General features: G+C 40.4%; 1 protein-coding gene and 1 long non-coding RNA gene across 2 annotated transcripts in view; one reads left to right on the top strand and one right to left on the bottom strand.

The window, feature by feature from the left end:
* The window catches only part of ARHGEF38 (Rho guanine nucleotide exchange factor 38), a 49182-nt gene that overhangs the window by 17103 nt on the left and 9896 nt on the right, over positions 1 to 22183 (top strand). The window contains exons 4-11 of the mRNA XM_039540196.1: positions 4949 to 5096; positions 7664 to 7681; positions 11849 to 12048; positions 12560 to 12693; positions 14552 to 14656; positions 15058 to 15180; positions 18173 to 18493; positions 20411 to 20551. Of these exons, the coding sequence (XP_039396130.1) occupies positions 4949 to 5096; positions 7664 to 7681; positions 11849 to 12048; positions 12560 to 12693; positions 14552 to 14656; positions 15058 to 15180; positions 18173 to 18493; positions 20411 to 20551 (1190 nt within the window). The remainder of the gene's footprint in view (positions 1 to 4948; positions 5097 to 7663; positions 7682 to 11848; positions 12049 to 12559; positions 12694 to 14551; positions 14657 to 15057; positions 15181 to 18172; positions 18494 to 20410; positions 20552 to 22183) is intronic.
* Positions 207 to 20487, bottom strand: LOC120406040. Its single transcript, XR_005599047.1, has 4 exons — positions 20359 to 20487; positions 17281 to 17459; positions 3555 to 3700; positions 207 to 702 (listed from the first exon to the last, which is right to left on the bottom strand). It is a non-coding gene; the product is annotated as an uncharacterized LOC120406040 (long non-coding RNA).

Raw genomic sequence — 22183 nt, 5'->3', positions numbered from 1 at the left:
GCAGCACCAGCCCTTTTTAATTGCCTGCTGGGCCTAGTTCATCTAGCTGCCGGAAGACAAATTCTCATTGGTTCTGCTAGCGACTGACTCTGCATGGTCTCTCTAGGAAGCTCCAGGAGGTCTAAACTGACTGCTGTTTTCTCCCAAAAGGTACCTCTTTTGGGTACGGTGTGTCAAGGTGGAAGAGCCTCCAGCAGGGAGGCATCAAATGCCTGGTACACCCCTTCACTCCAAGTTTAATTCAAATACCTTTTGCAGACCCACTTTAATGAAAGCTGTGCATGTAGCTTAGCAAATGTGCTCACCTCCCATGCTCAGAACTCAACCAAGCCATTACACACAGAGAATAGTCAAAGGAGAGTTTGGGGGTTTTTGTTTGTTTGTTTTTTCCAAATTAGTCATAAGCCTGAGGCAACATGCTATAGAGAAGCCCCATGTTCTTGCAAGAGAATTGAGAAAAAAGTATAATTTGCCACAGATTTTAATGCATATGATGCTTGGCCAAAGTACTGATCTTAGTAAGTCTGTATCCTGTTTGCCAAGGCAAACAGCTAATGTAATTTGATGAGACTGTGCTGTTTGATGGTATTTCAATAACTGTGCGTCATAGTGATTCACACACCTAATAAAAAATGTTGCATTCTATCAGGCAGTTGTTTCCTTCACAGCAAAGGGAGTCAGTGTTTCGAGTCCCTACCGTGTCTGGAAGAAAAGACAAACAATTTCATGAATTTATTAGGTTATATTTAGCTATTTACATGGAAGCAGTATGGACATAAGACCTATTTATTAAACTATATGTGGGTCTGGTTCAGACGGATGACTAAACCATATTGTGTCAGTGACTAGAGTGGGCAGGATAGAGCTGGTAAAAAAAGAAAGAGTGATTCCTTCTTGTGTGCTTAGTTTCCAAAAAAGGGTGGTCATATCATTATAGAGGGTCAATTTAGCCTTTGGCATCCCAAAGGGATAACATGTGAAGATAGCTTTGTTTGTGGGGTTCTAATATTCACTGTGTGGGATGTAAAAACAAGCCCCTGAAAAAACAATTCTCTTTAGGAAAGGGAACAAAAGAGGATCCCCAAAATGATTTCTGACTCTTTAACCCATTCTCCAGTGACTAGGGGCTAAAAAAATATATTTAATGTAGACATTTTTCAATGTACAATCTTTCTCTTGAATCCAACCAGTCAGTGTAACATTGGACTGCGCTGCTAATTCTCCAGTCTGACACCAGAAATGAGATAGGTCCTGTCTATATTAGAGAAATTTGCACTGGTGTAATAACTTCAATGTAGTTAGTTACACTGGGGTAAATCCCTAACATAGACACACTTACCCAAGTAAATTACACCAGCATACACTCTACCTTATATCAGTGCAGTCTGCTCACTAGGGGTTTGGCCTGGCAAAACTACATCAAAGTTGCATATTTCTCTAATGTAAAAAGGACCATAATGTAGTTGGTTTCCATTTTAACGTCCCCTGGTTCTTATATTAAGAGAAAAGGCAAATAGGAGCACCTCACTTTACCTTCTCTAATGCTATTCCTTGTTTTGTGTACCTCCATCACGTCCCCTCTTATTCATCTCCTCTAAACTAACCAGTCCTAGTCCTTGTCTACACTTAAAACACTGCAGCAGAGCAGCTACACCAACCTACACCAATGGGAGGGCTTCTCCTGTCAGTGCAGGTCAGTGCATCTCCCTCAGGAAGAATTGTCTCATCAACCTAGCTTTGTCTACACTGGGGGTTAGGTCAGTTTAACTGTGTCATTCAGGGGTTTAGTAGTTATATTTACTGAATTTCCTAATGTAGACCAGGCCCTAGTCTTTTTAGGGCTTGTCTACACTTATCGGGGGATTGATCCTGCAGCGATCGATGCATTGGTGGTCGATTTAGTGGGTCTAGTGAAGACCCGCTAAATCGACTGCAGATCACTCTCCCGTCGACTCCTGTACTCCACTGGATCAAGAAGAGTCGGGGGAGTCGATGGGAGAGCGTCTCCCATCGACATCGTGTAGTGTGTAAGTAGATCTAAGCTACGTTGATTTGAGTTACGCTATTCACGTAACTCAAATTGTGTAGCTTAGATCGAATTTCCCCCGTAGTGCAAACAAGGTCTTATTCTCTCTTCATGCCTAAGTCTCTTCATGCCTTTAATTATTATTAGTATCTGTCTCTGGACCCTCTTTTTTTCCTGTATCGTTTTTTAGATTGTGTGACTAGAACTAAACACAGTATTCCAAGTGAGGAGGTACCATTGATCTACATAATGACCTTATATTATTTTCTGTTACATTCCACACAACATGAAATATTGTTTGCCCTTCTGAATATATTGAGCGGAGCTTATACACACATTTTAGTTCTCCTCCTCCTGTATATTTTTTTCTCTCCCCATTCTAGTGACTGGATGTCACAGGAATATGAAGTTTTAGAAATTTCAGCAAGGCTTTACCATTTGACCCCTTCTGCCCTCTTCCCTTTGTTGCAGAAACAGGAAGCACCACTGAAAGCTGTGGGGAAAGGTTTTTTCCTTCATTCAAGCCTTTCTGGGGTTTCATCTCCAAGACCAATTTACCAAAGCATTCTAGAATGCAGTACAGGAGAGCTGTCAGCGTTGGATTCCCCAGATTACTCAGAAGACTGAGACTGGAAGTAATACCAGTCCCCAAACACAGCCCAATAGTTTGGACTATATAGAGTAAACTGGAAGCTGCCATAATAATTTACCTACGTCTGTGTTGGTTGCTTCAGTTCATATGGTCTGGGATGGAGAAGAACTTTAGACTTAGGAAATACATCTATCTCTATAAAGATCTTTCATTTGAGTCAAGTCAGGACATAATCTCTTGTTTAGCAACAACATAAACTCCAGTTAATTAATTTGACATAGTGGCACACTATACTACTGCACAGATTTTGTGGCGCTCATTTATTTTGTAGGAGTGAGTAACATTTTTGGTCCTATTTGGGAATCTGCTGAGATGAATTGTGAGCCTTTAGTTGGCATTTGTGGTGCAGAAAACAAAACTGTCACTCTTATCAGAGGCTAATACACTAAAGGTTGTGCTGAGCAGTCACAGCTCCTCTTGAAGTCAGTGGAAACTATGAATAATTAGCATCTCAGGGCTTGTCTAAACTACCGGCTGGATCGACAGGCAGTGATCGATCTAGCGGGGTTCGATTTATTGTGTCTAGTATAGACACACTAAATTGACCGCCGATCACTCTATCATTGACTCCGGTACTCCACCTCAATGAAAAGCGCAAGGGGAATCGACAGGAGAGCGTCTCCGGTCGACACACCGCAGTGAAGACACCGCGGTAAGTAGATCTCAGTACATCGACTTAGATCGATTCCCCCCCATAGTGTAGACCAGCCCAAATCAGAACTAAGGGAACAGGACCCAGCGATCGTTTGTATGGTTTTCCTTGCACTTTTGGATAATAATGCAGGGTTAATGGGAAAGTCAGTCTGCAATGAATGTTGCTAGCTGTTGGTATTAGCATTTATCACAGAGGATACAGAAAAGAGATGATGTAAGTACCTTTGCCTCCAGGATTCTGGCAGATTTCTTATTTGTGGTCCAACACTAAGTGAAATGAACTTTGGTGGTCTTATCTCAGTCATTGTTGTTCCCCTGTTCACACCTTAAAACCAACACACACTGGACAGCCCAGTTAACCTTCTCTGCTATGGAAAAAAACCAGAGCTGTTGTTACTGTGGAAACAGAATCACTTTTCACTTCAAGACAGAGTGGTTCATACAGTGTATTATGAGACGGAAAGCAACGGTCAAGCTGAAAGGCAACATGTACACTGTAACTGACAGCACTGTGCTTGACCTGTGAATGGGGCGATGGATCCCAATTAATGTATCATTCTGCTTTTAATTTTAGTCATTATTACTATAACTCCAATGGAACCTTCTTGTTTATAAAAGGAGAAGAATCTGAGTGGTTGCCACACAGGTGTAATTTTTCTATAAATGCCCAGCACAGTAGTTCACATTATAATTATTATTTATTACGTGCATTCTAAGGTACATCTTGTTGTTGATCCTGGCACCATTACTTAGGGTTAGAAGAACAAAAAATAAAACCACTCAGGAAAACAGATGTATTCAGCTTACTGTCTCTTTCTAACGAGGAAACCAAGCTAGGAGGTTTAGAGTGGGGGCGCAGGCTGAGGGAGTTAGGCACAGAAATCCAATTTATATTCAATAGGAGATGGAACCACATTTGAAAATCCCAAATATAATTCTTAAGGGTAGAATGGTGTAGGGTGTGTAGTGTGCAGGGAACGGAATGTAAGCATGTTCCTTTATCCTTTTCCATTTTGGTTGCATATAAATCTAAATGGTATATAATAATGACTCCAGTCCACAGTATTTCTTGGGTTCTCAGTGGTGTGAAGAAAAACTCTATCCTGGGCCTCAATTGTTGTTACTTCAGTTTTCTGCGGAACAAGTGAAAAGAGAAAAACAAATAGACTAATGGGAGGCTGCAGTCGTTATTCCTGTTATGACCCATTTAGGTTTATATGCAGCTGAAAAAGCATCAAAAAAAAAAATTAGCATGCTTATGTTCCTTCCCCCGACGTCCACACACACCACCATTCTTCCTTTAAGAGCTAAACCACCCAATTTGGGTTCCTTGTAAACTGAGAGGGATTGGGCACAGGAATTGGGGAGGAAGAGAGCATTTCAAACCTTTCCCTGAGGGAATTTTTGTTCTTTCAAACTGTTATAATGGTGCCCAGCTATGACAAAGATGAGCAACTGAGAAAGGCATATAATAAATAATGCACATACACACACAAGGTAGCTTCTAAGGTGAGTAAAGTGGAAACCAGCCTTTTTAGCTCATGACTAATGTTGTGGAAAACGCCTTCTGAGATGCTGTTGTCTGGCTTGACATGCTTTGTTTTTCTCTTTAACAGGAGAAGTGTTCTTGGAGATTAAAGGCCCACTAGAAGACACATATAAAATCTACTGCTACCACCATGACGATGCGCACACCATGCTCGAATCCTATGAAAAGGATGAAGAACTGAAACAGCATTTAAAACACTGCGTACAGTCCTTAAAGTAAGATCTTTTCAAATGATGATTTCCGTCCATAGTTAGCTGCCTGGCAGGAAACATTTTAAATGGATGTAGATGAAAGGTCCCCTGTAAATCTGGAGTTTTCTGAGGCTTGCTGGGAGCTCTGGCTTATGCTGCTTTCATGAAAAGATGACAAGCCAGGGGCCATGATTAGATTTCTTTCTCTCTAGGATGGCCAAAAATAGCACAAGGAAGATTTCTCTTCCCTTAGCTTCAGTGCCCAGACTGGCAAAGAAATGCAGTATCATAAAAGGTGTTGAGAGAACCTTTTCCAAGCCCCCCAAAGACCTGTCACACACACCCCCTATCTTCTGTAATTCCATCAAATGTGTGTGCACAGGATAATGTCACTGGAATTAAAATGTCATGTGATTGTAGCTATTTGCTTTCTTGGACAGTATACTCGAACGTCTGTCTCCCTACAGTTTTCTCAGGCTACAGGAATTAGAAGTGACTGCACTATTAGATACTTTGTGTTGTGGGTGTTGGAATTCACAGTTAAGGCATGCTGTGACTGCCTGAATGGCAAGTGAATTTGCTCAGTTCCACAGCTTCAATTTCCAGTTCTTTAAAGAAGTTCTATTCAGAGCTGGCATGGAACAGGATAATGTGACTTAATCCTAAACCCAGCCATGTGAATCTGAGCACCTTGATCCCAACCCCCAAATTCTCTATCTCCATTTTGCCATCTAGTCCGATGGCCTATCTCTGATTGTGGCCATTGCAGGATGCTTCTGTGGGAAGAAACCACCATAATGCATCTAGTTACTGGATTCCCCAGTTCAGAGCTTTACTAAGCTTTCATAGCTGGAAGTGGCTCTAAAGTACATCACTATGAAGCCTTTTTTTCAATTCTGTTCTTTCCTGGTTAACCCTTAATCTTTTTCACAAACTAATGGGAAAAAATCACTATGTGCATTGCATTGTGGTTTTTGCTTTCCCCTCCCCTGGGTTTTGTTTACAGTGACTAAAGGTGACAAGCAGAACATTTATATCCACTTCAGCAAGTGTCAGAAATGTTAGTAAAAAAAAGAGTTGAAAGTACTCAATTAAAATGTATAGCTGTATTCATCTGAATCTGTAACTATCCTGTAGCGAGTACGGCTCAAAACGGGGAATTAACTAGAGTTCCTACTCAATAAGGCATAGACTCCTTTCCTCCATGAGGCATAACACATTCCGGTGCCCACAACTGTTATTCTTGTAAAAATTCACTTCTTAAAAATAAAGACATTTTTGTTTGGGCAAAGTATTGCCAAATTTAAAAAAAAAACTGAAACTGGATCCAAATGATTAAGGGGTGGAGTTGCTGCTTCTCAGCTGAGCTGTACCCTACAGTATTAAAATACTTCCATATTAGGACTGTTGTGAGGTTTGTGCTCTGCACACCTGTGCTGGCACACTGTATTTAATTATTCTTGTCCAGTCTCTCACATTGCAGAGGAGTTCTAACATGTCAGAAATTCCATCCAAATTGTAGGTGATATCTTGGAGACATCAGCATTAGTAAATTCTGTAGAATCTTATAATCCAGTAGTGATATTGTGCATTAGTTTAGCCTATGGAATTCATTTTGTATACATTAAATGTTGCTGGGGATCTCCTGCTTTACTTTTAGTCAGAAGCATCTTGGCTACCAAAGAGAACTCTCCCAAAGCTATCACTGCAGGAACACTGCAGCACTACTATATCAGATTCCTGATGCTCCGCTAGTCAGCTGTAGTCGAGGGGGCTTTATGGGCAGCCAGATGGCAATGGGATGATTTTGGGAGGGAATATTGTTCAGCACTGGGCAAGAGAAAAGTCAGGTATGAAGAGATGCTGAATTTCTGATTCTAATGTGTTGTTTCACTAAACATACCATCCTGTCCAATGGCCAAACTTCTTCTGTACGTTAAATCATACCTTTAATAAAATATCCCAATGTGTGTTTGTTTCCAAAACATTAGCACATATCCCTGCATATTTTTGGTGAATAAATTCATAGTAGTTACACATCTGTTGACGGCTTTTGAAAGTTAATCTACATAAAGAGCCTTTCAGGAAGTAAATCTTTTCATTGGGGAAAAAAAAAACGGAATCCTAATAAAATACAAGGGAACTTATATTCAAAAAGACTGAAATACACTGTCCATCTTTCATTCTTTAAATTTTTATTTCTATTTAAAGAGAATAGAGTGGACAAATATATAGCCCAAGAATTTACACTCTTTCTTTTATTGATTAGTGATTTTGTAGCTAGGACTTAAACATTAATTACTGCTAGCACAGTACTCTCAACTCCCTTATATAAACTATCTATGAGATGGTTGAGTTTTATCACCAAAACCTGATTTATTAAAGTCCTTACCCATTAAGGGCTGTATTTTCAAGAAGATGTGGGGCCAGATTCACTGGTACCCACTGGCTGCTTTGTGAAGTACCTAGCTCAACTGGCCAGTTATGGCTGTTTTGTGTCACTGAACACATTAGTGAATTTCACCCATAGTCTGTATATATTTTTTTCTTAGGACGAAGCTAACACTTGTTTTGTTTTTCTCCTTTTGCAGAAAGATATACGAGGAAGAGTAAGTATCATGCCAACTTTTTTGTTGTTTTTTAGGGAAAAAAAATCTAAATTATCTCCAGATGTTAAAAATGTTTAAAATTGCATGTATGGAAATGTTCAGAACAAGAGCATCATTTTAGTAAACCAAAAGTAATCCTGTGCAGCAACAGAAATTAGATTTCTCCTAGACATTGGTAATAAAGTCTTTGACTTTTAATTTTTCCTAATCTATCTGGTTTTCTAATTACAATTGCACCTGCTTTGCAGTATCTTTCAAAATTGGTTTATGAAGCTACTTAATCTGGTTCCCAGTCCTTCAAGAGCCCTTTATTTTATCGCCTCCCTTCAGAACAGACGTATTTCTGTGATTCTAAAGCATGCGTCTCAAAAAAACCAACAACGGTGCTGGCCTTTGACATCCTAGACTAGCACAGCAAGGTCCAAGTGATAGAGATTTGAGCTCTGGATTCAAAATCCCTCTAGACTCTTCTCAGAATAAAATTCTTTCCGAGCTAATGACTGTCTTCCTGCCTTAAATAAGGCAATAAAGAAGGGTACATTCCTAGACTGTAGTTTTGGGAGACCCACAAGCCCAGGGCCATCAAAATGGGACAAATCTGAAGATATCTTGGAAGAGGAGTGAGAGAACTGAAAAAAAAATTACAATCCTAGGCAAAAATATTAATTATGATAGAGAAGAGGTAAGGTTATATTGCTCTGCTAAAAACCTTATGGGGGTGGGGAAGGAACACTTGAAAGCCAGGAAATTCTAAGTTAAGGCTACAGTCATGGGAGGAAAAAAAGCAAATAGTTGAAAATGTGAGTGTTAGTGTTTATAGTGTGAACTGGCCAAACTGACTTGCACTGCACTATCAGAAATTAACATGCACTTTTATCCCTCAAAGAATGTCCAGTAGAAACACTAAATTGTGAGTTTCTCACTGAGTTTAAATTGATCAAGGATTCATAAGCAGTCACCTCTTAGATGCCAAATTGTGCCTGGTGCTTGTGTGGTTGTGATTGTGACAGATGCAAGGAGCCATTCTCCTGAGCGAGGACCAGACATAATCACAGTCCATGTACTCAGGAATGCTAAGGAATACTGTAGTATGTGCACTGCAAATACCTTCTCCTGAGGTGGTACAGTGTCAGGCCACCCTTTCCTCAGGATTGTGGCTAAAAACCACCACTGAGCCCTTACCTTGTAGCTATTTCAATGAGGTTCTGTGGCCTGCAATGTGCAGGAGGTCAGACTAGATGATCATGATGGTCCCTTCTGGCCTTAAAATCTGTGAGCCTATAAAAAGAAGGATTGCTTCAATGGGATCCATTGCTGCTTCTTCCATTCCTGCTCTCCACAACTGGTTTATCCTGATTTAGAAAGTACACTGGTGTTTACCCCAAGCATCTCTGAGGTCACTGGAACTGTGAGGCTACAGATTGCTTTTCATTGTAGTATAACTGGGAAAACATAGTCTTCAGTGTTAAAGCATGCTACACTTAGCCATCAGTTGGATGGGTTACTCCAGCTGGACAATAAAATAGAACTGAATTCTGTGCTTACTTATACCTGTGCAACCTCCATTGAGTTCACTGATGTTGCATAGGTGTAAGTGACAGCAGAATATGGGCCATAGTGATTTATTTGCCCTGTAGATTTTGTGAAACAGTGAATTTGCACACACAAAAATAATAATGTTTAAGTAACATTAAGTGACAAACACACACAGCAATAACTTAATGTGACCCTAACGCCACCTTAACATGTTTTCTGCTAGTGTGTCCCACAATGGAATTATATATTTCATAAAGAGAGCATGCCAGACTTAACATTGAATAGTATATTTTTTCCTAGTTTGCCACCATGACTATTTAGACGTACGTATCCATGCCCCCACCCCATCTGTGACTTTATTTTGTTGCATGCAGTGCGGAGGGGTGTGCAGTGGAACCTGATGTAGTTAAACCAGCTGTGTTTACATGACTGCAAAGCAACAGCAATGATTTGCAATGAGATTACTGCAGCTACTTATGGCACTAAACTACTTGCTAAATTCATGATAAGACTGGGTGGCTGCAGTGGCATTACAAATGAATTATCAGCTTAATTTTCTGCACAAAAGATGTCACAAGTCGTTACACATCTGTTTAAATTGTGTGGCAATGCAGTGTTCTGATTGGCCGCAGCGTATTCTAAAGGGGTGTATTAGAAACAGGACTAATCTAGGGAGAGTGGTTATCGTAAAATAATCTTACTGAGTAGAATTAGATGAGTTGAACTTCGTGGCATTTTGTGCCGCAGGGAGTCATCATCTCACAACAAACCTACTATCTTTCAAACCATATTGCTAGACTGTGTCATGCAGATATGTGAACAGAGGGCTGTTTATCACTTGGGCGGCTGTCCAAAGTGCAACTGTATGAAGAGAAGACACTTGAAGATTTCGATTCATGAGGCAGCTTTTAAAAGATTTGCATTCATGGGGCTTTTCAGGGAAAACAATAACAATTTAAGATTATTTTTATTCCTGCTGCCAGAAGCTAAAAGAAGGGAAAACAGCTTTATATTTGATGCAGGATAGATGGGGAGGAGGAAGAGAAAAGAGAAATGATGAAAAGGTTTGGGGACATCAAGAGGCTTTAAAAAGCATTTACTGTTAAAACTCCTTTTTTCATGCAGGACTTTTTATACTGAGTGCCTGCGTGTGAAAGATGGCTTAAATATGCAGATGCCTCTTTTCCAAAGCATCCAAATCATGACTTAATTAGTCAACAGTGCTCCAGTATATTTTTATAAGTGGAAGCCAAAGTGTTTTCTTTCTTTCTTTCTTTCTTTCTCATCAGCTGTGTTTATGGCTGAACACAACAAAAGTTGGCAGTTTGCAATATTCAGTGGGTATTCCCTCTATGTTCCCTTTATTTTCCATAAACCCAGTCCCTCCCCATGCTCAGACATTCTGGCTCACCTCTCATTAAATCTCACATAATTAATCTCAGAACTTTTTTCCTCCCAGAAATTCTTTCTTTAGGATGCAATGGAAGCACTGCTCTGTGTTTCTGTCATGAAAAGCTGCATTACAGTCAGGGCTCCTGTCTTCTTCACACTATTATCAATGTCTCCCTCCCTCCTTTAAAGTGCAGACCTACAAGAAGGTCCCCAGCAGTTTATACATGATTGCTACCAACATGGGGTTGTAGCCGAGTTTCCCAGTGTGTCCAGAAATTTCTTTCCTTCTCTTTCTCCCTGGAAACACTGTCACTGTCATGAGTGAAGAGGCAAACAGGCCCTTTTTACCCACATGCTGCAGAGGAAGCAAATTACCCCAATACTTTTCCATAAAAGAACCTGCAGAAAGAGGTGGGAGCAGGGCTTTAGAATGTTTGCCACTTGGTGGGGATGGATTGTGTGGGAAAGGAGGGAGCCACAGCATGATAGGAGTGGGGTCAAGAGATCCAGATGATTTGGATAAGCTTGGGGTAAACATCCAAACTGGATAATCCAGACCAAATTTTGAATTCTTTTCAAATTCGCCCATCACTAGCTGTGATCCACCAATCAGCAACCAAGGCTACTAGTATCGACCCTGTCACTTCTGCAGCAGAAAGCATAACAAAGGACTGTGGTTACAGAGGCAAGCTCAGTGGTGTAAGGTACACAACAGTTAGTGGGTGTAAATAAGGAACTTTGAGCTGATGTCACTTTCACAGTGAGGTGCCTAAAGGAAGTGTAATATGAATACTTTAATACATTCTTTTTGTTAGTTATTTTTCCTACTGCATCCCTCTCTCCCAGGCTTGGTGTGTAAAGTGTACCATACAAACTCCTTTAGCCACAGTGGGCCAAATTCAGAGGTCATGTAGAAATTATATGTTAGTAAGTAGATGTGCGTCTAAGAAAGTCTAAGCTGGTGTAACTTTCATACTGAGGGAGCCAGAAAAAGTTTTCAATTTACCCCAACCCAGACTCCCCACTAAATGTGTCTCCTAATCTTTCCATTTAAATGGGAATTGCACCTGTGTAACTGAATGCAAAACTAGGCCCCAGTTTTGACATCTTCAGTAATTAAAAACTCAACTGTAGATTTAAAAAGGTAATAACTTCACTGACTAGATAGGACTAATGCATCTTTTTCTTCAAGGGGTTGCCATTTTACATGACAGTTCTGTTTGTTTGTATAAATTATAGAGGAAAACCGAATTTAATGGACATGGGATCCCTGATGATCAAACCAATACAGCGTGTGATGAAATACCCCTTGTTACTGTGCGAGCTCTTGAATTCGACTCCTGCTTCCCACCCTGACCACAAGGCACTGCAAGATGCCTTTGCTGCTGTGAAAGACATTAATGTGAACATCAATGAACTTAAAAGAAGGAAAGACTTAGGTAGGGAACAGAGATGGTATATTCCTTTCTCCTATTAATTGTATTCATACATTGTAGATTTTGGCTGGTGATTATAGGAGATGGTTTCAGCTCCAATTATGTTACTAAAGATATTGTTTTCTGGCTTTATCTGGGCTACAAAACCTGCTGGGTTTTGAGATACATAACTGCATTGTAGTCTCAAACTTAGAAACAAACATCCAGGTTGGATCACTAGGGATGTAAACTTCAAAAATGTGAAAATGAATATAGTTCAGTATTGCATATAATACATTATACTAACGTCAGTGATGCTCCTGCAAACACTAATAATTAATAAATAATAAAGATATTTTTAAAGACCTGCCATATTTAAGCCTTAACTTTACTACCTCTTTCCAGCATTTTCACAGAAGATTACAGCAAGGGATATCAAAGTCTCTTGTCTCAAATGGTCTTATATTAGAGTGCAGAGCTGTGTTAGAGCCCTATGAATCCAGATTATTAGTGTTGTGAAATTCTCTGTCTGCAGTGTTGAAGTATAAGAAGAATGATGAAGAAGAATCTCTTAAAGAGAAGTTTTCCAGACTGAATATTCACTCCATTAGCAAGAAATCCAAGAGGGTTACTAGCCACCTGAAAATTCTGACGGGGGGAGAGCCTCAGGTACTTAGTGAGCCATTTGCAAATTTGCATTGAGGACTTCATGATGTCACTTGTTTTACGGTATTTATCGTGTAATTTTCCATGTGTCACATCAAAGATGAAAAGATATTATGACCCTAGATTGAAAGGAAAACCTTTCAATGTGTCCTCCATCTTTTCTTTTGGATCTAGCCTTTTCTACAAATCTCTGACCTGCAGCAAAGAGGTACTGGTCAGCAATTCTCAAAAAAATGAATATGCAAGTCAACGCTCAATAGATGGGTTGGTAGAAGATATTGCAGGTGAAGAATAGCTACAGAGGGCATTTTCTGTGCATTTTATTCAGCATCATTCAGATCCTAGTACACCAGGATCATCAAACAAGACTTATATGGTGATTAGTATGGGCAATGAGTTTTCCCCTACATGCATAAGAAACTTTGACTGTCAAAATGATTAGATGACTACACATTTTTTTTAATAAATCTGCTGCAGTGTGTTGAACGCAAAGAATTAAAACACTACTTTATTGTTCCATTGCCCTAATTAAATAATTATAGATTAATTGGGAAAAAAATTTCAAAAGCACCTAAGCCATTTGGAAGGCTAAGTCCCATTGACTTTCACCGAGACTTAGGGTCCTAAGTGAGATAGGTGCCTTTGAAAATGTTATCCCAATAAATAATTTAATTAGGGCAATGAAAATATAAAGAAGTGTTTTAATTTTTCACTCAAGCCCCATTTTCAAAAGTCTCTTAGGTGCTTTGGACATTGTGTCTCAGTGAAAGTCAATGGGACGTAACCTCCTAAATGACTGAGTTGCTTTTGAACATTTTACCATGTATACTTTACTATGATTGCTTATCCAAGAACATTTGCCCTTTGAAAGGTTACCTGCAGCCTTGTGCCTTTTTTCTGTTTGTTTCTTTTTGAGGAGACGTTTCTCCCTCCCACCCGCTCCACCTCCCCAATTTTTTTTTAACATTAGAAATTCAGATTTACTTCTGTTTTTCCTAGAAGGCTCCATGGCAGACTGGGGGATTAATAGGTTTATGAGATTCAAGATACAATGACATCTGACTGAGAGGGGAAATGATTTTTATTCAGTCTGTTAGAACTATTTACTATTTGTTTTTGTTAACATTTTTTGAATTCTAAAAACTTGAGAATCACTTTGGAAAAAAGATGCCAGTGTTATAGGAGAGGGAATGCTGAATCTTTAATTGGAAGCTGAGAAAGCTCATGACACACATCTCTGAGTCTTTCAATGACTCTGACAGTGAAAGCAGTGAAGACTAGACTTGACATTTCTCATACTTCTAAGGTAAAAAGCAAGCAGAAAGGAAGAATTAAAAAAAAACCAGGCTTTCTTTATATACCATAAAGGAGTAAAACAACCCCTTTAGAGATAATGGGACTGTAACATGTACAGGGCCGCACAGTGCTACAGAAATAATAGCAACAAAATTTCTGCACAGGCAGTAGTTGCCCACATCTGCACTAGGGAGCACTGGAGGAAGCACTGCTATGATGTGAAAAGACTTATGTTGTTACCTATCATTTCTTGCCCAAATTGTGTAAACATAAAAAAGGAGAGGTTCACTGATAAACATAGATGTGCCTACAATTAAATAACTTCATGCTACCTTAATGCTCTGCAAAACTCAAACTCTTTATCATACACATTCCAGTATCCTTGTTTTTTCCTCTCTTTAGACCTGATAATTGTAGGTGGGTTTGGAAGAGTTACTTCAGTACAGTGATCCAGCTTCACAGAGAGGAATTCATGGGCTTTTCTTTAGATTTTTCTAGCAGACCTCTGGCCAATCCTTTCATTAGTTCACTGCTGCCCTAACTGTCATGTAAACATCTATTTCAGGTGAAAGACCAGACCTTTAATAAGGAGGAAAAGCTATTTAGAAGTTTAGAAAAGACTGTGAAATTTTGCGTGAAGAATATTTCATTCTCCCTACAACATCTACAGGTGAGTATATCACACACCCACACCTATATGAGCTATGCACACATAAAACACATATGTTAACAGTTTAACACACACTTTTCACAGTGTCATGTAATACCAAATCCTAAACGACCCAAAATGCAGCAGAAATGAACAAAGGTGAATTTCACATTTTCTGAGTAAGCCCTAATGGTGTGGAATAATCTGCTAAACTGAATGGTGATAACCCTGTTCCTTGAGAAATATACAATAAAACTAAATAAAACACAGGATAATATATTATAGGATACAATCTTGCACTGTTAAGGGATGGAATAGATAACCAAAGAGATGAATACTATTGCAGGGTTTGCATAAACACGTATACTGTATTACAGCAAATTATCAATCTATTTTAATTTTCCCACCTTATTCCTTTCTAGGATTCCATGTTTCTAGCTGCACAGAATATAACTGAACTACAAAGTATTTTACACCACAAAGATGATGAAGACAATGGCTGTTCAAAAATGCTGAATAACATTGGAAACCCCTGTGAAGGCTTTGTAAGTTCATGAAACATGTCAATATCACACAGCTATCAGCATGTATGAGCTATGGGTCATACATACAAATACAGTGAAGGGAAAAGAGCAGAAAAAAGTAGGTCTCCATTAAAAATACTGAGAAAAATACAATTTTTTACTTAAGTTTCTGTAGGAAATAAGATAATTTAAGTTACAAAAATTCCTGTCAGTTTAAGTACAATGGAAGCTGGATCAGGCTTCTGCTTAAACTAGCAGTGTTGCCAACTCACACAATTTTATCATTAGTCTTATGATATCTGGTGTTTCCCTAAAGCCCCAGCTCCTGGAATCATATGACTGTGTGGGAATTGCAGCTTTTCTTTTCTTTTCTTTTCTTTTCTTTTCTTTTCTTTTCTTTTCTTTTCTTTTCTTTTCTATCCCTTGTGGTTGCAGAGAAAAAGATTGAAAACATGAGCTCTAACATTTAAAAAAACAAACAAACAGAAGGCAAATAAAAAAAACCCCAATATATATAATTTTTAAATCTCATGATTTTTGGGGTCTGACTTGTGATTTTTGAACTCCTGGGATTGGCAGTACAAGCTAAGATTCAGGCTGGAGTACATCTTTCAAGGTAGGGAAAACTTCTGCCTGAACCAGGCTCTCAAGCTAAACTAACATTTTCAAGCAAGGGGCAAATTTTATATTTCCTTACTCTTACCCTTCCTAAACGCCAGCCCACCAGGTTTCCTCCACCTAACTCAAAGTGGAGTCCCCGTACTAACAGCAAATACTCTCAGTGACAGATCATTCCCTCCCAACCAATGAAAGGACTACTAGTTATATTTTTTTACTAAAAGATAAGCTGTTCCATTCCAAAACCAAACCACCAAAACGGGCTCTGTAACTGCAATTCTACTTCCTTTCTAATTCCACCATTTAAAATAATTGCATCATTTAAAAGTATATTTTAAAAAATAAATAAAATGAATATAGTGAAGAAAGGAACACAGGAATCGCCATTCTGGCTCATCACAATGGTCCACTGAGTGCAGTAGGTTTTGCAATAGTGTCGGGTCTGAGATGTTTCAGAAGAAGGCACAAGAATCTCCTTAGTGGACAATTATGGCATAATCTGTGCATAGGGGAAGTTTCTGCCTAACCTCTGTAGGTTAGAAGTTGGGCTCATGACCTGAAGCATGAACGTTTATATCCCTTCTAATTTTTTTTATCCTATCTATTATAACTGTAAATGTTTACAATATCCATACAGATATATTTTCCTTCTTTTAATCCTAGTGGGAGCTTGGCAACAAGGGATATCTAGAGCAATATGTTCCAGGGATTAATTATGCATTAGGTAAAAGGGTATTTCCTTTTATGAGTTTGAAACTGCTGCCTTTCAGTCTAAATAGCCCCTTGCTTTTGTATTGTGAGAGTAGGTAAATAGAAGTGCTTGATTTACCTTCTTTATCCCATTCATTATTTTGCATACCTGAATCATGTTCCCTTTTATTCATCTCCTTTGAGAACTAAACAGTCCTAGCCTTTTCAATGTCTCCCTATATGGAAGTTTTTCTATTCCTGTAATCATTTTTGTTGCCTGTCTCTGAACCACTTCTATTACTGTTATATCTATTTTTGAGGTAGTCTGACCAGAACTGAATGCAGTATACCAAGCAAGGGCCTATCACTGACTTATACGCTGGAATTACAATATTTTCAATCCAATTCGTTATACATCCTAACATTTTGTTTGCACTTTTGACCACCATTTCCCCAGGAGCACAGATTTTCATTGTGCTGTTTCGTGTTTTTTTCTTGAGTACTTATAGTTGAGAACTATGGAGATGAATAACTTCAATTATTTCTTTCCATGTGCATTACCTTGCATTTGTCAATACTGAATCATCTCCCTAACCCTCTTAGTTAGGGCCAAATCAAGAATAGCCTCTCCTTTCCTGTGCTCCAGAACCAACAGTTCCAATAAACAACTGATTAAGGTACTGAAAAATTGCTTTCCTAAGCATTTGTCATGGGTGCCAGCTTTTCACATGAAAATGGAAAGCTTTCTCCACAGAACAATTATATATCAAAGGCAGTACCAATGTGAAACTACCACTGTACATCAGTCCTTACCTTGAGGGACCACTCCTGGGGATGATGGACATACAGCCTTTTGCAGCAGTGGTTTTTGTTATGCAGGAGCCTTCTTTCTTGTTAGTGGACTGAGTCTAGCAATTCATTTCACAAGACTATCCAGCAGCCTTTAGATGGTAATGAGTTTCAGTCACTAGCAGTCTGTGTTGGATGTGAACCTACAGATGAAACAATCTTTAAGCCTGATATTAATCTCTTGAACCATCCAGATACCCATAGGCATGGTTTCTTAAAAAAAAAAAAAAATTAGCCACCAGCACTGTGAATTTATGACTCACTTTCAGTAAACTAAAGGAAACCTTACAAGAAAGCATACCACATTTTAATCAACTCAGATCTTTCTATCTGTCTATGTAGGCATTTATACTGCATCATCAGGATATTAGACCTATCCCCCGGGAAAGTGGTTGTTCCTTTATTTTATTCAGTGGGAAAGTGCCATTTAATTGAGACTGCACTGCCTCTTGCCTCAGATGGTCTTTCCCAGTTTAAAGGTCCCGGTCCCAGTGAAGCTTCACAATATTACTACTGTGGCTAGCACAGGGGACTGGAGGCAGGAATTCCTGCTTTCCGATCCCAGCTCTAACACTCATCCTTTGTGTGCCCATTTAAGTTGTCTGGGCCTCAGTTTCCCCATGAGGATAATAATAAAGCCCTGTGCACTTAGAATTGTTACTAGGCTGTTTGATAGGGGTGCTGTCGGGCTTAATTAGTTACTGTTGGAAAGCAATGTGAGTGCTACAAATGCGTGAATGCAGTATTATTATTTTTGCTTTGTTTTTAACATTAGAACATAATTGTAAGTGCTACAAATGGGAGAAGGAAGTATTATTTGTTGGACTGATTTTTTGCTTTGTTTTCCCCTTCCCAGGTGGATCAATTGGAAAAGCTGGTTTTGACCCCTCTCTCAGCGCTACAAGCCTTGTTTCCAGGCCCCCAGAAGCTTATCCAGAAGCGTTATGACAAGTTGCTGGATTACAATGGCTACCTCGAAAGGTCAGCAGGAGATGAACTTGATCTGGCAAAGAAGGACTATGAGGCTCTCAATGCACAGCTTGTGGAGGAACTTCAGCTGTTCAACCGGACGGCCAAGACGATTGTGATGAACTGTCTGCATTGCTTCATCACTCTCCTCAGGGACATGATGTCCTCAGCATTTCAGTCATATTCGACCATTGTGGTGCCTGTTCCGGTGAGCAGACTCTCTGTGTGCATGTGTATGTATGGTATTTGGCCAGAGGTACTTAAAAACCCACTGTCTGTTCTGGTGATCGCAGTGGATATTTTTTCACATTTCATGTCCTTTACCCTTGTCTGCTTTGAGCTTTTTTTTTTTTTTGCCAGGAATGATCCCAGTGTTGTTGCTGCTGTTCCTCTAGTAGTAGCAATGGTAGCAGTTGCTAGCATTTTAACCCCTGTATTATTTACTGCTGCCCTGAGCAATGTTAGATTACCCACTAGGAAGAATGCCAGCAGCCACTGGAATCCCTTCTACACATGTGCTCCCACCACTAATACCTGTGGAGCCGTGGCGTGTTAGCAATGGTAGGACAATGCTGTTGTCACAAAAGCCTACTGCAGACACCTCCTTCAGAGTAAGGAACAGCTTTCTGGTTTGGCTACAATATGAGCTACATCAACACTTTATATATTTTGAGGTATATTTAGACAGTGCCTAGCTGAGGTGCATGGAAGTGTATTGGTTTGCATAACATTCTATTCACACACAGTGTTAATCATAACTCTAAGATATGGATCCAACACTCCATCTAAATATAATGACTGAGTTGGGGTGAATATCAAACAATGCTAGAGTTTTGTTGTATTCCCCCCCCCGCCCCCCGCCAGAGGAAATAAGTCCTCTCCTTGACTCAGGGTATGTCTTCACTACCGGCCGGATCAGCGGGCAGCCATCGATCCAGCGGGGATCAATTTATTGTGTCTAGTCTAGATGCGATAAATCGATCCCCGAGCACTCTCCCATCAACTCCTGTACTCCAGCTCGGTGAGAGGTGCAGGCAGAGTAGACGGGGGGCACCACGGTAACTCGATCTAAGTACGTGGACTTCAGCTATGTTATTCACATAGCTGAAGTTGCGTAACTTAGACCGATCCTCCCCCCTCCCCCACACAGTGTAGACCAGGCCTATGGGAGTCTGAAGGGTGTCCCACAATTCCAAACCCCCACACTCTGAAGAAGCCATGTTCTCCTGGCTGACATCTGGACAAGATTCCACACCACTCCTTAGTAGGCCATAGAGGTTACCTTTGGGTGCTGCACTGCACTCCTTCCAGGGGAGGATCAGGCTATTTCCCGGCCCCTGACAAGCTGGAAGTGAGAATCCATGCAAGGGTTCAACACAGAGCTTTGCAGTTTAAGGGGAAAGTGGGGGCTTTTTCTACATGAGGAATTTTCACCAGTATAACTTGAATTAACTTTTACATTGATATAACAAACCAGTGCAAAAGACAGTGTGGGACACACTTATTTCATTATAAGAGTGGCTTATTCCATTCAGTTTAAATCAATTAGAAAACAGATTTATTTAAACCAAAATAAGCCTTCCACACCAGTTTTAAATACATCAGTATAAATTCACACTTTAAGCTACCCTTGTGCAACTTCCTCCTGTAGACAAGCCCTACATCATTAAAGAGGCCTTTATGTTTTTGGGAAAGCTGCTTATACCAGGCATTGTTTTCACTGGGGATTTTCCCAGTGTCACTTTTGAGTTTTGCTGTTTACATCATGTTTAAAATGAGGGATAGCCCTGAGCCAAACCCACAGATCCAAGACCACAGGGACAAGTTAAACTGACATGACCAGTTTAAATCATAGTGAGTTAAATAGATACTGGTTTTTAAACTGATTTAAATTAAACTGATAGCACTTCTGTGTATAGACAAGCCCTAAACAGAAATGATTTTAAGATCATGCCTTCTTTTATATCTGCCTGATGCCTAGCTTCTTGTGGGCACTACCAGAAACCATAATAACAACTCAGATTTCATGAGTCCTAGTGCTTGATCCACTAGATTAGAGCTACTGTTCCTTACCTCTCTATCCTATGTAATGTACATAAGATCTAATCTTACTGTGTATTTGCAGCTTTCTTCCTCAAGTATCTGTGAAGTACAAAATCAGGTGTTAGAAGAGTTTCACAATCTAAATTTTGTAAAAGAAAACAGCAGTGCAACATTTATTGAGCGAAAACTGAGCTTTGAAAAGAAGAAACCTGCCCCTACCCAGGTGAGTATCATGCCTCTGTCAGTGAAAATTTAACATGTGTCAAATGCATCATCTTTTGATTCTCCTGGGGCCTGGGCATTGATTTGCCACACAGCGTTTAGGGCCAGAAAGGACCACCAGATGATCTAGTCTGACCTCCTAAATGGGGATCCAAGCTTGGTCCCTTGCTTTTGGGGCCTGAGCTTAAACTACCATTCCTGGGATGAGAGTGCTACAATGACCAGTTACTCTTTGGTGATTTTCTGTTGTCTTTTTGTTACTTTTGCTTTTTGTCACGTAATCACCTTGAGACTTTTCCTGATCATCCCCTGCAGCTCCCATTGGCCATGGTTGCCGGCCAATGGTAGTTATGGGGGCAGTGCTTGGGGCAGGAGCAGAGTGCAGAGCCCCCTGGCTGCCCTATGCGTAAGAGCTGGAGGGGGGAACATGCTGCTGCTTCTGGGAGCCATGCGGAGCCATGGCACACGTGAAGCGGGGCAAGCCCTGGACCCCGCTCCCTGGCAGGAGCTCGAGGGCCAGATAAAAATGTCTGAAGAGCCAGATGCAGCCCCCGGGCTGTAGTTTGCCTACCCCTGTACTAGAGGATGTGGGTGGGGGGAGCCAATGGAGAACTGCTGGTGGGTGCTCAGCACCCACCATTTTTTCCCTGTGGGTGCTCTAGCCCCAGAGCACCCACGGAGTCAGCGCCTATGGCCACAAACTTAAATCGACCTATGTTAGGTCAACTTACAGCCATCACAGTAGTTACTGTGGTGGCTGATGTCCACACTACCCTTCTTCTTCGGTGGGGTGCGTCCTCACTGGGAGCGCTTCCATCGACTGAAGAGGGGCAACATGGAGGGCTGAAAGCCAGGGCTTTCAGCTCCATTCAGCTCCTTACTGGGAGCCCCGTTGTCCCTGGGGGCTTCTTGCCCTCTCACTACCAGCTGGGAGTGGGGGGAAGGAAGCCATGTGGGGATTCTCCTCTCCGGTGAGGAGATCTACGCCCAGCTGAGACATGACCAGACAGCCAACAGCCAATGTAAGGAACGCAGTGTCTACACAGACACTAGCCCTACATTAGCCCTATGCCTCTTGTGGAGGTGGAGTTATTGCGTTGGAGTATTAGGGCACTTACCTCAGCAGGAGCAAGGCTGTAGTGTAGTGTCGACACTGACATAGTTAGGTCGACATAAAGCATTTATGCCCAGGCACTAACTCTGTAGTCTAGACCCAGCCGAAGACTGCACATGCAAGTCATAGTTGTTTCACTTGTTAAATATTCTCACACAGACATTAATCTTGCGATGTTTATTTTGTTGAAGTTTTGTGAGTGGGTTTGATGGTTTTATATAGCTAGAGCAGGAGCTGAAATGTCTACCATGGAATTCAGACACACCTAGCACACAGAGTAGTCTAGAAGTGCACAGAACTGCAGGAGCGCCACTTAATATAATAATAATTAATACCTTCCTTTTTATATAGCAATGTCATTTAATATAATATCACAGTCCAAGGCTCCTGCCTTGGCTCCTGCCTTGTAATGTGTTATATGACCTCAGTACATGTCTGCCAATTTTTGGGTTACTTCAAAATGCTTTCAGTCATTTTACATGGGAATTGTAACTGCACTGATACAGAGAGACAAGGTGA

Source organism: Mauremys reevesii, linkage group 5, assembly GCF_016161935.1.
Source record: "Mauremys reevesii isolate NIE-2019 linkage group 5, ASM1616193v1, whole genome shotgun sequence".
Taxonomy (NCBI): Eukaryota; Metazoa; Chordata; order Testudines; family Geoemydidae; genus Mauremys; species Mauremys reevesii.
Note: the sequence above shows the minus strand (reverse complement) of the source record. Positions and strands in the feature narration are given on the sequence as shown.